General features: G+C 46.2%; 1 protein-coding gene across 2 annotated transcripts in view; it reads left to right on the plus strand.

Annotated features, from left to right (window-relative positions):
- The window catches only part of KDM4B (lysine demethylase 4B), a 284,368-nt gene that overhangs the window by 255,180 nt on the left and 13,283 nt on the right, over positions 1–15,905 (plus strand). For both annotated transcript variants that reach the window (XM_083179332.1, XM_083179333.1), the window contains one exon: positions 3,185–3,277. In XM_083179332.1, coding sequence (XP_083035458.1) covers positions 3,185–3,277 — 93 coding nt within the window. The remainder of the gene's footprint in view (positions 1–3,184; positions 3,278–15,905) is intronic.

Below are 15,905 nucleotides of genomic sequence, written 5' to 3' on the forward strand. Positions count from 1 at the left end.
TAAAAGCTAAATTTTATTTTTCACGAAATATCTAGACACTAATTAAAAGAGTGCCCCCAAACAAAAGAGAGTACTTTTCCTTCTTCAATCTTCGGTACATGATCTTTACTCTCAGGGGAGCACCGCCACGTCACCACACACCAGACAATTGGTTGTTTGACTGTAAAACACTGTGGTAATTACTTATTCCTATAACTATACTTTAGACCAGGGCTGGGCAACACCGGCCCTCCAAATGTTAATGAACTACACATCCCAGCATGCCTTGCATCAGTTTCAGCATGGCCACATAGCAAAACTAAGGCAAAGCATCCTGGGATGTGTAGTTCATTAACATCTGGAGGGCCGGTGTTGCCCAGCCCTGCTTTAGACTAATCTGCACAATCTTCCAGTGTCGCTTGTGCTCAGGTTCTATCCCTTCCTCCATTCCCCAAAACCCCCCCCTTCCCCACTTGTATATGGTTCCTATAGTACCCACGAAGCTAGGAGAGGTGAATTACAAGTGAGGTGAGCTATATGTACAGTTCACTCAGATTGGTGGGTATTCCATAGGGAACTGATTTAACATAATGCAGATTCAGTGAATAGATCTCTATTTGCCAACTGTAGTGATGAAGAAGCACTGTGGGAGATAAGTTGAAGAGAGATGTGATAAGCAGAGTCCTTTATGGATGCTGTTGCTGGGGGCAGTGAGTAGTGCAAGGGAGATGGAGAGTTCTCCCACCAAGAAAATGGCTGCCATCTGTGCAGTAAAGCTGGTGTGCCTGCAATGGCTCTCACCTGACTCCCTGTGCGAACCTGATGATTTCCTGAGGGGGCTTACAGGGCAGGGCAGTGGAGCTGTCTGTGCTTTCTGGCGGGCCTGTCCACAAGCGGCGTCGCTGGATCCGGCCTCTGGCCCGGGCTTCAAATCTAGGGCCCGGCTACATTCCCGGAGCAGGCCACAGTGTGCCGGAGGCTCGCAGATGGTTTGTGGTGGGAGGCGGCGTCGGCAGAGACCCGCTCCATCTAGGGGTCCGCCGTCTGCAGTCTAACCTGAAGGGGCCGGCATGTCCCACTGGATGGTCGCGTCGGGCGGGCGCTAAACTACAGGCCCCGGCTTTAACTCGGCGGGGAAGCCGCAGCCTGCAAGAGCACTGAGAAGTGCTCTCCGGCTCTGCAGCGTGGTCCCGCTGGTGCACAAGCAGTGAGGTATTGGGCTGAGGTGGGGAACAGGGATGGGGTATTGGTGAGGATAAAGGGCAGTTTATATGGCATAGGCGAATCTAGAATTATGGTAATGGGTGGTCCCAGATGTAGACATAATAGCAGGGGGACCTTTGCGCGGCAAAAGGGGGCATGGCCTCATGGGAAGGAGGCGTGGCATCACAAAAAGGGGTGTGGTATTACACTTTAGACCATACACAGAAATGCCCATTACACATTTTAGCAAACTCCGTAATACCCATTACACATTTTAGCAAACTCAGTAATACCCATTACACATAAAGCCACACGCCATAATGCCCATTTCACATTGTGCCACACATCATGATGCCCATTACATACTATATAACAAACCGTAATGCCCATTACATATTTGCCACATAAATGCTGCTTACCTACATGCTCATTGCTAGGGGGTTCTTGCTTGATGACACCATAGTACCCATTACACATGATGCCGCACACCAGAGTACCCATTACACATGATGCCGCACACATAATGCCCCTTACACATGATGCTGCACACATAATGCCCCTTACACATGATGCTACACACATAATGCCCCTTACACATGATGCTGCACAACGTAATGCCCCTTACACATTAAGCCATACATTATGCATAATGCCCCCACATACCGCCACTTGTAGCGTCCCTTAAGCAATGCCCCCAAAAGTGCCACTTACTGTAAATTTTTATATGAGCCTTCGCTGCTGCTGCAGGGAGAGATGGAGAGCGGTGCAGCTGCTTCTATGGGGAGAAGAGCCGAGCGCAGTGCAGAGCACGCTCCTACTCCCCTCCTGGTGTCCCCTCTAGTCGAGTGGACATTTGAAATATTGTGCGTGATGTCGGGGGAGCGCGCCGGCACCACATGATTAAAGGGGGGGCAGGCTGAGGTGAAAGCGGGGAGAAGAATTGGAGCGGATGCTGCAGGGGTGACAGTCATTGACAGCTGGGCAGAGAGCAGGGGGCTTGCCCGGCTGTATTCAGAGCACTGCAGGTCACGGCTATTTGAAATAACACCCCTTTCGCAACAGAAAATGCAGGGATGTACCCGGGAATATGGTCCCAGGATCATGCAGGGACATTCCCAGGCTGACCCCTTATACACCAGCTTAGTCCCTGCATTTTCTGGTGTGAGGGGGAGAGACAACCACTCCCCTCTCCCTACCCCCCTTTAACCAACCAGCTATATCTTCGGAACCAACTGACCCATTTACATGAGACCAGTATCATATTGAAGAACTTTTCAGTTGGCTTCGAATGATTTTGGTCCCGTGAAACTGGGCTGTTTGGTTCCAGAGAAAAAAAAACAGGTTTAACCTCAATATCCCTGAAACCAATTAACCCATATGGATCCAGCCTGGTATCAGATTGAAGGCCCAGCGATTTGGGTTCGACTAAGATCAACCTCGAGCTTCAGTGATGCCGAAGGGGGAACTGGCAGCCGTTGAACTGGTAGGGAGTCGGAATTAGCGGGACCCATGTTATCCTATAGGGAAAACGTTCCAGCTTTGCCTGGCAGTATCTCCGGTTCCTAGGGGGCTAGAGACACGGGGCTAATGGGTGGTCTCTATAATGGCAAGGTATGGGAGCTCTCTTTATGCACGTCTTCTCCCTTGACATGCCAAAACCCCCTGTAGTTGACCAGTCTAATCCAGGCTAATGCATGCTTCTTATTATTAACAAGTTATGTCTAGAAATAATGTACCAACCAAGCACTTCATGTAAAACATGACATACTTTATTATACTTTACAATTAATGTAAGAAAATATTACTTTTCTCTATTTTTAATTGTAACTGTATTGGTTGTAATTTTGAATGTTTAATTACCTGTAAAACCCAATAAAAATGTTTTTGGGAAAAAAAATCAATTTATTGTTATATGATGCTTTTTAAATTTGAAAACAATTACTATTTTTTTAACCCCTAAAATAATTTATGTAAATTTTCTAAATTAACATTTTTTTCTTAGGTGGAGTTTGAAGATGCATCTCAACTGATGGTGAAGCGTAATGAAATCTTTACTTTGGAAGAGCCACTGCCAAAAAGAGTTAAATGCCGCTTGGTGAGTGTTAATTTTAATGACTTCCTGTGTTAACTTTTTATGTTTAAGTGTGTTTTTGGAGGGGGTTGTTTATTTCTTTTTTTACCTTTATGTTCGTCTAATTATTTTTCTGATATTACTGATAAGAGTTTGGCTGTTTGTGTAATTTTACAATATTGCTATCTCAAAATATTCATACCCCCTAACTGTCCCAATTTAGTCAACTGACTTTACTGTTTAGAGGTGTTCCTTACTTACACAATGATTGGGTTCCACATGGATATACAGGCTGCAGTGATTATTGTATTATAGTTCCCAACCTCAGTCCTCAAGCCAGGTGTAATATGACAGTTGTAATATCCATACTTCAACACAGATGGTTAAATCAAAATATATCTTCTACTAATAAAGTCACCTGTGCTTAAGCATGAATATAACTAAAACCAAGACTGTTAATGTGCCTTGAGGATTGTGGTTGGAAAGCCTCATTATATTAGTATTATTAAAACATATCTTGAAAAGTTTTAATCTGAATAATCTAAAGGTAAATATGGTGTAAAGATGCATAAAAAAAATGCGGTACTTATGTACTATCTGGGCGTCCGATTTAGAAATCGGATCGCATCGCATCGCATGCGACCAAATCGTATGCGATGGTCAAGATTTTTCCATAGGATTCAATGTTAAAATGGTCTGAGTCCATTTTAACATAGAATTCAATGGGAAAAAGGGGTCCTTTTCCTTTCCCCACTATCCAAGTGGGCATGGAGTTGGATATAAACCTGTGGCGAGCGTAGCGAGCCACCGAGCCCGAAGCGTGGCGAGGGGACACAGAATACTTTTTAAGAAATATGCGTCCCCTCGCGGGGCTCGCTTCGCTCGCCACGCTTCGGGCTCGGTGGCTCGCTGCGCTCGCCACGCTATATAAAATCAACTATATGCCCACTTGGATAGTGGGGAAATGAACAGGACCTTCTTAACATTGAATCCTATGCAAAATCGCATCGAATCGCATCGCATCTGATTGTATGCCTTAAGGTAAGGCATACAATCACAAAATCGGACGCCCAGATACTACATAAGTACCAAAAATGCTTCTGTTAAATATGGTATTTCTTTTTGCAATCAAATTGGTGATACAATTCTGGGCTGCTTCCAAGCAGTAGAGTGCAAGATTTTACACTTTTTGCTCTTACTTTTGGGGTCAGACAGCACTTAAGAGCCAACCCACCAGCGGCAGATTCTATTCAGACCAGAGCTCAACTCTAGATGCAGATTTTCTATTGCTGCCAGATGCTCGGGATCCAAGGTTGACCCTAGAAGCCTAGCGCCTGATGAGGTCCCTCCCCATCTCTTTCCTTCAACAGTAGGTGGGAGGAGTATTCTTTGGACTCCTGTGTGTTGCATCTCCATGGGATATGTAATTAAACTCAAGGGTTCTCTACCCAAACAATTTTTTCGCCACCACTCTTCCCATAGACATGGAAAAGAGTGGTGTTACAACAAGCTATAGATTCTCTTCTTTGGGTTCCAGTAAAGAGCAAGAGTAATTCATACATTTTTGGAATCCACCAACATAAATGACATGTACCACGTCATCATTCTTTTTCCAGGCTCTGTTTGGTCTGACATTGTGCCAGCATGTTTTTACATGGCAGCGATGATGGCCTGTTGTGGAAAGAAAGTATTATGGTGGTAATTTATTTTGATGTGTTTCTGATGAAGGTAGACTTTGTTTTGTTGCGTGCATGCCTAGACCACATGATGCTGGCTTTTTAGGGAAACGGATAGATTCTAAATATTATAACGTCTCAGCTGGTGCCTTGTCAGCAACACCCAGCTACAGCGAATATGCTCCTTCAAGAAAGTTTGATACAGAAGATTCTGAATATACCTTGTCCTTTACTCTTGCTTGCATGAAGCCTTTCGGATATATAGTCCCAACAGTTAAGATCAATCACTATGCCAGTTTCCACTCCCCATGAATTCCAGCAGGACATGTGGAATTGGGCATGGTCCACAGAGATTTATCAATTGCGTTAAACCCCAAACAGAGAAGAAAGAAAGAAAGAAAAGATGAGGCCCCATATATAAAGCAAATAAACCAGAGTATGTTGCCCCCCCTCTATCCAAGATCAGATTGACAAGTGTACCAGTTAAGCAGTTAAATAATATATAAACAGCTTGGGGGTCCATATATATATAGAAAATACCCACACTAGTCTTTCATTTTTTGTGTACACCGGACTTTCCTACCTCCACTTCAATAGATGTATTATGGGGATGATGTCCCTTTAATTTATTATTTCTATAGGGGAGGTGCTACCTACTACTTAATTATAGACAGACTCAACAACAAGAAAAGGTAAGTATTCATGTATGTGCACTGGAAGTCAAATAACAATACATAAATGTAACTTTTTATTTGTATTCAATAAAAAGGTAAAATATAGTAGATAAAGATAAGAAAATGTAAAGATTAAAACCTACTGTATATGGCTGCTGCTGTTCCACGTTCACCACTTGCAAGGATACAGTAAGTGTCCCTATATATGTGTGTGTGTGTGTGTGTGTGTGTGTGTGTGTGTGTGTGTGTGTGTGTGTGTGTGTGTGTGTGTGTACAGAAAGTGATTGCTGCATTCTATTGTAAACTCCAATGTTCACTGGCTTTATTTATAGCCTTTCAGTGAAACTTTGTATCTGTTCAATTTTTACAGACACGTAGTTCTGTTACAAAGGAATTAAAGTATCAATTGCACACTAGTTTCTTTTTCTTGATACTTCTAGGTCCCTCGTGCAGTTATTTTTGTAAATTTGTTTATTGAGAGAGTACCATTCTGTAAGAACTGTAATCCTCTCCTCTGTTACATATCGTGGTGTGACAACAATAAATACATGTTTTTGTGATCCTTTTATTTATATCAGTTTTTTATAGATTTCATTATTTCTTCTGTTGTTTGCACAGTGTACTATTCACAAAGAGGCAGTTAAAGATTTTCAATCTTAGTGGCAAACAAATGTTGTGAAGTTTAAATGATATTATAAGCTGCAGGGAACATTGTTTTAAACCAATGCTTCTTCAAGGCATCGGTGAAACAGTCGTTGGCTTCAATAGCTGTTTTGTGATTACCAGCCTATAGAGTTTATACACACTATATAAAGAATTTCAATTTTACAGATAGCATACATAAAACACATCAGAGGGAAACTGAATTAAAGAGACAGTGTGCAAAGAGGCTCAGATTTATAAGCAGACACACTGAGACTTTAAAACAATGTTCCCCATTAGTCACTGCAGCTTATAATATCATTAAAACATCACAACATTTGTTTGTAACGAAGATTGAAAAGCTTTAAGTGCCTCTTTCTGAATAGTACCCTGTGCAAATATGGTGAAACAATAGAAGAAATGAAATCTATAAAAAAAACGGTACTTGTTTCCTAGCACAGTGCCCATCTTATGCCATCGCATACCACTAATTAAGGTATGCGATGGGACCCGATTTTCGGGTCCTAGGAGCCGCACTGTACAATTTTAATATTGCGTCGCATTGCATGCCATTACAATGGCATGCGATGCGATTTCTAATTGTACATGCACCCTGATGGGTGATTACTATGTTAAATGCACCCCCATTGTTAACGCCACCCCCACTATCAATGCCAACCCAAAGCGTGGTGAGCGCAGCGAGCCCTTGAGGGGCGGCGGTACGCGTCCTCCGACCTTTTCATACCCCCACTAACCACGTCGGCGCGGAGTTGATTTTATATAGTGTGGCGAACGCAGTGAGCCACTGAGCCCGAAGCGTGGCGAGTGGACGCGGAATACATGTGAAGTTATCCGCGTCCCCTCGCGGGGCTCGCTGCACTCATTACACTATATAACACACACAGCAGGTAAACGGCGCTAATGGACCACACTAATTAGTAATCAAAAAGTACAAATTTATTAAAAATACACAATAATACACTTCTAACAATGCCACCGGCCGGTAGAGCTATCAAAAAATGTGCACAATAATTTCTGGCCATAAAAAAAAAAAAAAAAAAAAATTGAATAATAAATTAAAAAAAAAGAGAGAAAGCTTCTTTCACAGGGCTGCAGTGTGTGATATGAGATCAATATTTCATTATGATAAATCTAGGATCGCCTGGTTAGGACAGAGCATATATTGAATCTGAGGCTTAGTAGCTTCTTTTTCCCCTAGATATCCACTCAGCGGTTAAACAGTCCCAGAGATCCCATGAAACACATTGATGCACTTTGATGTCAGATGTGTTAGCAAGTTTTAGCAAGCGTGTTAGTCAGTCACACAGTAAAGCCTCCTTATGGAATAGCTCTTGGAATTACTCCAAACTGCAGGTGCTCTCTCAATCAGGCGAAGCAGCGTTTTTTAAATAAAAACAATTTTTATACTTATGCTTCCAAACGAGTGCAGCACTTCAATGCCCACAGTAGGGTGAGGGTTTCGCTGGCCTGAAGCGGGTCCCCAGCTGCTGGTCTTCCCAATATTGCAGCTACTCTCTAGGACTCCCAGCTCCGGCACTTCTCCCCGGCTCTCGTGGTATTGTTTGTATGCGGAAGTGAAAGTGACGCTTGATGACGCGTTTCCCCGCCTTCTCCTCGTCAGCGGCTTCATCAGATAACTTGTCACAGTACAGCTCCGTCTATTTGTACGTACAAATAGACGGAGCTGTACTGTGACAAGTTATCTGATGAAGCCGCTGACGAGGAGAAGGCGGGGAAACGCGTCATCAAGCGTCACTTTCACTTCCGCATACAAACAATACCACGAGAGCCGGGGAGAAGTGCCGGAGCTGGGAGTCCTAGAGAGTAGCTGCAATATTGGGAAGACCAGCAGCTGGGGACCCGCTTCAGGCCAGCGAAACCCTCACCCTACTGTGGGCATTGAAGTGCTGCACTCGTTTGGAAGCATAAGTATAAAAATTGTTTTTATTTAAAAAACGCTGCTTCGCCTGATTGAGAGAGCACCTGCAGTTTGGAGTAATTCCAAGAGCTATTCCATAAGGAGGCTTTACTGTGTGACTGACTAACACGCTTGCTAAAACTTGCTAACACATCTGACATCAAAGTGCATCAATGTGTTTCATGGGATCTCTGGGACTGTTTAACCGCTGAGTGGATATCTAGGGGAAAAAGAAGCTACTAAGCCTCAGATTCAATATATGCTCTGTCCTAACCAGGCGATCCTAGATTTATCATAATGAAATATTGATCTCATATCACACACTGCAGCCCTGTGAAAGAAGCTGTCTCTCTTTTTTTTTAAATTTATTATTCAATTTTTTTTTTTTTTTTTTTTTTTTTTTTTTTATGGCCAGGAATTATTGTGCACATTTTTTGATAGCTCTACCGGCCGGTGGCATTGTTAGAAGTGTATTATTGTGTATTTTTAATAAATTTGTACTTTTTGATTACTAATTAGTGTGGTCCATTAGCGCCGTTTACCTGCTGTGTGTGTTTTTAGCTTTTTCTGATTGCTGAGTATCCCTTATAAACGGAAGCTGGGACCATTACTAGTGCCCTGCGCTTGGTTATACCTGTTTTGTTTCTTACACTATATAAGATCAACTCCACGCTGACGTGGATAGTGGGGGTATGAAAAGGTCGGAGGACGCGTACCGCCGCCCCTCGCAGGCTCGCTGCGCTCGCCACGCTTCGGCTTGGCGTTCATAGTGGCGGTGGCGTTAACAATGGGGGTGCATATAACATAGTAATCACCCATCAGGGTGCTTGTACAATTAAAAAATCATTTTGATCGCATCCATCGCATCGCATGGATGCTAGGAAACGAGTACCAAAAAAACTGATATAAATAAAAGGATCACAAAAAGATATCTTTATTGTTGTCACACCATGATATAAGACACCACAATATGTAACAGAGGAGAGGATTACAGTTACTCACAGAATGATGCTCTCTAAATAAACAAATGTAAAAAATAACTGCACGAGGGACCTAGAAGTATCAAGGAAATGAAACTAGTGTGTAATAGAGCTAAGTGTCTGTAACCATCTCTTATATATTTAGCCAGATCTGTCACTCATCCTTTGTGTATATAACGTTCCCACCCAGCGGGATACACAAACCCGGCTCCCACCCTCCCGCGATTTGCGGATCCAAGCACCCTCCAGCGATTCACGGCACCCACCGCGGACTCCCTGCCACGATTTGTGCCCCCCGCGATTTGCGGCAATCCCCATCCCGCGATTTGCGGACCAAATCCCCCTCCCATGATTCACGGGACCCCCGTGGACCCCCTCCCGCGATTTGAAGCCTCCCGCGATGCCCCACCGCGATCCCCCCTCCCGCGATTCGCGGCACCCCCCGCGACCCCCCCTCCCGCGATTTGCAAACCCAATCCCCCTCCCGCAACTCACGGCACCCCCGCGGACCCCCTGCCGCGATTTGCGGACCCCTGCGATCCCCCCTCCCGCAATTTGTGGCCCCCGTGATCCCCCCTCCCGCGATTTGCGTACCCAAGCCCCCTCCCGCGATTCACGGCACCCACCGCGGACCCCCTGCCACGATTTGCGCCCCCCCCCGCGATTTGCGGCGATCCCGCGATTTGCGGACCAAAGCCCCCTCCCATGATTCACGGCACCCCCCACTCCCCCCTTCCCCCCTCTTGCAATTCACAGACCCCCACTGCACCTCCTGGGCCCACCTCCTGCGATTCGCGCCCCCCCCCCCCGCGATTCACACCCCCCCTCCCGCGATTCGCGGCACCCCGCGCCCCTCCTCCCGCGATTCGCGGCTCCCCCGTGCCCTCTCCATCGATTTGCGGACCCAAGCCCCCTCCCGCGATTCACGGCACCCCCCGCGGACCCCCTCCCGTGATTTGGCCCCTCCCACGATCTCCCCTCCCGCGGTTCGCGGGCCCCCCTCGATTCACGGCACCCATGCACCACCCTCCCGCGATTCACCGCGCCCCCCTCCCACGATTCGCCACGCCCCCCCTTCCCCGATTCACGGCACCCCCCCTCCTGCGATTTGCACCCCTTTCGACTCCCGCGATTCTCGCCCCTCTCGCGCCACGCGATTCTAGCCCCCTCTGCGATTCACGCCCACCTACCCCCCCTGCAATTTGCGGACCCCCGCCCCCTCCCACGATTCGTGGCGCCCCCCTCCTGCGATTCACGGACCCCCATGGCACCTCCCGCGCCCCCCTCCCGCGATCCGCGGACCCCCGCACCCCCCCCCCCCTTTGCGCCCCTCCCACGATTCGCGGACCCCCACAACCCCCCCTCCTGCAATTCACTGACCCCCCTACAATCCCCCTCCCGCAATTTGCGGACCTGCCCTTCCCGCGATTCAAGCGCCCCCTCCCGCGATTTGCGGACCCCTCCCGGTAATCGCAGATCCCCACAAACCCCCCCCCCCCCCAAAAAAATGTTTCAGGTGCCGGGACCCCCCCCCCCCCCCCACACACCTGGAAGTCCCACCACCGAGTTCTGATTGACCAACAGCCTATTCAGTCAGATGTAATGGATGACCATCGATAGCTACAACAATCAATGGTTATCCAAGTAATATGATAGTACTATCCATGGCAGGGTGCAAAATCGCCATCAATGCCAACCATTGATAGCACCAATGCCCATCCCTACTCTGCAACAGCCAAAAACCTTTACTACCCCTCAAGCCCACACACCTCTATCACTGCCCTGCCTCCTGTTCTCCTGCCCCGTAACTTCCGCCAGTGGGGACCCGCTCACCCAGTGTTGCCCACATTCCCCTATCATGCTTTACCACCCAGCCTCCTGCTCTGATGCACATAGGCGAATCTAGAATTATGGTAATGGGTGGTCCCAGATCTAGACATAACAGCAGGAGGACCTTTGTGCGGCGTAGCCGCGCGGCAAAAAGGGGACGTGGCCTCATGGGAAGGAGGTGTGGCATCACAAAAAGGGGTGTGGTATTACACTTTAGACCATACACAGTAATGCCCATTACACATAAAGCCACACGCCGTAATGCCAATTACACATAAGGCCACACACCATAATGCCCATTACACATTGTGCCACACATCATGATGCCCATTACATTCTATATAACAAACCGTAATGCCCACTACATATTTGCCACATAAGTGCTGCTTACCTACGTGCTCATTGCTAGGGGGTTCTTGCTTGATGGCACCATAGTACCCATTACACATGATGCCGCACACCATAGTACCCATTACACATGATGCCGCACACCATAGTACCCATTACACATGATGCCGTGCACCATAGTACCCATTACACATGATGCCGTGCACCATAGTACCCATTACACACGATGCTGCACACATAATGCCGCTTACACATGATGCTGCACACATAATGCCCCTTACACATGATGCTGCACACATAATGCCCCTTACACATGATGCTGCACACATAATGTCCCTTACACATGATGCTGCACACATAATGTCCCTTACACATGATGCTGCACACATAATGTCCCTTACACATTAAGCCACACATTATGCGTAATGCCCCCACATACCGCCACTTGTAGCGTGCATTAAGCAATGCCCCCAAAAGTGCCACTTACTGTAAATTTTTATATGAGCCTTCGCTGCTGCTGCAGGGAGAGATGGAGAGCGGTGCAGCTGCTTCTATGGGGAGAGGAGCAGAGTGCAGCACAGAGCACGCTCCCACTCCCCTCCTGGTGGCCCCTCTAGCCGAGTGGACATTTGAAATATTGTGCGCGCTGTTGTTGTGCGTGACGTCGGGGGAGCACGCCGGGTGCCGGCACCACATGATTAAAGGGGGGCGGGCTGAGGTGAAAGCGGAGAGAAGAATTGGAGCGGAAGCTGCAGGAGTGACAGCTGAGAGCGGGGGGCTGCCCGGCTGTATTCAGAGCACTGCAGGTCACGGCTGTTTGAAGTAATATCCCTTTCACAACAGAAAATGCAGGGATTTACCCGGGAATATGGTCCCAGGATCATACAGGGACATTCCCAGGCTGACCCCTTATACACCAGCCTAGTCCCTGCATTTTTTGGTGTGAGGGGGAGAGACAACCACTCTCCTCTCCCTACCCCCCTTTACCCAACCAGCTATATCTTCTGAACCAACTGAACCATTTACATGACACCAGTATCATATTGAAGAACTTTTGAGTTGGCTTCAAATGATTTTGGTCCCGTGAAACTGGGCTGTTTGGTTCCAGAGAAATATGCCTTCAAAGAACATAAACAGTCATAAAATTACATTTAAGAAATGAAAAAAAAAAAACGGTTTAACCTCAATATCCCTGGAACCAATTAACCCATAGGGATCCAGCCTGGTATCAGATTGAAGGCCCAGTGATTTGGGTTCGACTGAGATCAACCTCGAGCTTGAGTGATGCCCAAGGGGGAACTGGCAGCCGTTGAACTGGGTGGGGGTTGGAATTAGCGGGTCCCATGTTATTCTATAGAGAAAACGTTCCAGCATTGCCTGGCAGTATCTCCGGTTCCCAGGGGGCTAGAGACATGGGGCTGTGCTCGTTAGAAAGCCCCATCCCTCAGCTACACCTAATGGGTGGTCCTGTGCACCCCCGGACCACCCCCTAAATTCGCCTATGCTCATGCACCCTAACTCCCACCCAGTAGGAGGAGACACTGACTCAGGGGCACCGTCCTGTACTCCTGTGCTGCCACGCTGGACCCTCACCCACTGGCAGAAGCTGCACAGTGTCCCCCACCCTCCTCTTTAGTCCCCCATATGCCCACACACCTCTAGCACTACCCAGCCTCCTGCTTTCCTGTGTAGTGACCTCAGCCAGTGGGGAGCCACTTACCCAAAAACACCCTACTATACTATTGCGCACACACACACACACACCTAAACAACCGCTTTTAATTAAACAAAACAATACACACCCCCTTCCGAAACATATGCTCTCTATTTAACACATTTCACCTATAACTCAAGTTGCAATACAGGGCATCTATCATACAATTCTAACCATATTTCTCACAATACAAACGTTCACAAATTAAGGGGGCGCAGCCCCTTACGATGGTGTGAAGAGCGCCCGTAGGGCGCGATGAATCACCTAGTTGAACAGATACAAAGTTTCACTGAAAGGATATAAATAAAGCCAGTGAACATTGGAGTTTACAAAATAAATGCAGCAATCACTTTCTGTGCACACTACAGACATATAGGGACAACTTTAACTTGCAGGTGGTGGACGTGAAACAACAGTGGCCATATATATTTTAATATTTAAATTTTCTTATCTTTATCTACTATATTTTAATATTTCTCCATTATATTGAATACAAATAAAAGTTACATTTTATGTATTGTTATTTGACTTTCAGTGCACCTACATGAATACTTACCCTTTCCTGTTGTTGAGGTTGGGGATACAGTCCAACATCTATTTTAGCTTTAATCAAAACACTTAGCACCCCCCAAAAAACTCAGGTGCCCTTCCTCCCCAGATAAAAGAACCCATGTACTTAAGTTGAAGGGTCCATTGTAAAGGAGACAAAGTGAGCAAGGGGTCCGGGTATGTTACCTTATAGGGGGAAGATACTAGATTTAGTCCAATTATTGAGTAGGCCAGAAAACTACCAAATACATTGACAATATCAAGCAGGGACAATATCAATCAGCATAATTGACAAATAAAAGCATGTTGTCCAGAAAATCTACATGATTGGCAGTAGCTATACCCCTTATATCAGGAGAGCTGCTAATACAACACACCAGGGGCTCAATCACCAATGCAAACAAAGCAGGTGATAACTGGCAACTCTGCTTAGTTCCCCTAGTGAGAGAAAAGGGAGCCATTTATAGACAGCATGGCCATTGAGGATGAATATAATAATTGAATCCAACAAATTAAGTTATGATCAAAAGCAAATTTACGATGTCCTTCACAAATAGGACCATTCTACAGAATTGAAGGCCTTGGCAGTGTCCAAGGACACCACCACAGCCCCCGATTCAGAGTCACAGACACCATTCAAGTGGCAAAACAGTCTACGCAAATTTTGAAGGGTTGACTTTCCTGGTCATCGTATATAATGTAGGTAATGACAGAGTTAAGCTGTGTAGCTAGTAATTTAGACAGGACATTGGTAGTAAGCAGAGATATTGGGCAGTAGGTTTCTGGGACAGTGGGATCCTTATCCTGTTTCAGAAGTACTATGATTACAGCCTCTAACTTGTATCAAGGAAGTCTTCCAGTGTCGAAGAGGGTATTAAAAAGTTGAAGCAGGTAGGAGATAAGAAAGTCCTGAAATTGTTTATATGCCACTATGGGGATGCCATTACCACCTGCTGCCTTTTTATTAGGGAAGGAAGAAATAGCAGCCTCTCTTTCTGCCAGTGTAACAGGGGCCTCTAAAAATGCAACCAATTGGGAAGACAATTGAGGGAGAGCCACCTGAAGAGCTAGATCTGTAGCTGTAGGGGGTGTGTGTGTGTGTGTGTGTGTGTGTGTGTGTGTGTGTGTGTGTGTGTGTGTGGGGTGGGGACTATATGTTTCCTTAGATGTATATAGTGGGGAGTAGAAAGAGTAAGATCTGGGCTTCAGATGTAGATAAACATTCTAATCCCAGGAAATCACAGACCATCTGAAAAGATGCCCCACCCTTCTCACCTTTTGGAGAGATAGGCCAAGTAACTACTCTCAATGTCAGCCTGCAAATATTGAGCATGCTGTGAAAAAAGCACACCTAGCAGAATCCCAGAGAAATCTGTGCGCTAGGGATTTTGATAAAGATAGGCAGCCGACAACAGTTACGCTCAAGACGCTGCTCCTCCCTAATAGTTTTTTTGACAGTGGCTATTTTTTCTGATATAAGAGCCCCTAATTGAGGCCTTGAAGGCTTCCTGTTTAATCAGGGGATCTGAGCAGGTATTATCTAAATCAAAATAATTCCAATCTGTGATTGACTCGGAGCTGTCACCCAGTAAGGTGAACCACAAAGGGTTACGTTACCACAGACTTTTTCTTTCAGAAGGGCCATCATCTAAGGTCACCACTAATGGAGAGTGGTCAGAGATACCACGTTGTAGGTATTCTACATCTAATACTCTAGCAGACACATCAGTGGAAATGAGTGTCAAATCAATTCTGGTGAAGATATGAAAACTAGACCAGTGGCAAGAGTACTGAAGTTTGGAAGAAAACCAAATTCTCCAAATATCAAGCGACCCAATTTCTTCAACCAATTTAGCAAACAGTGTTAGGGAGAAAACCGATGTAGGAGAGGCACACTGCATCTCCCACCGTCTATCAAGAATCCTATCCATAACGTTATTAAAATCGCCCAAACAGATAATGTGCAGTTACCATGAGTGCTAAGAAAAATGTATCAATTTGAGAGTGCAGCAAATGAAAGTTAACTGTATTTCTAGTCAATATAGAGACCCCTCTAACATTATTAGAAAACATAGAATGGTATAGCGAGCCCACCCATGACTTTTTGAGAGCTAGAGTCTTGCTTCCCGAAAGGTGAGTCTCAGGGCAGTATTCAATGAGCACATTCACGCCGTGCAGCGAATCCTGTTTAGGATTCGCTGCACAGTCGCCGTGTTCCGGAGCCTCGCTGTCCCCCTGCTATCCCCCTATTCAATGTCACAGGGGCGCGCTGCCCCTGACGGCGAGTGTGAACCCCTGCG

Source organism: Crinia signifera, chromosome 1 (assembly GCF_055691185.1).
Source record: "Crinia signifera chromosome 1, ASM5569118v1, whole genome shotgun sequence".
Taxonomy (NCBI): Eukaryota; Metazoa; Chordata; class Amphibia; order Anura; family Myobatrachidae; genus Crinia; species Crinia signifera.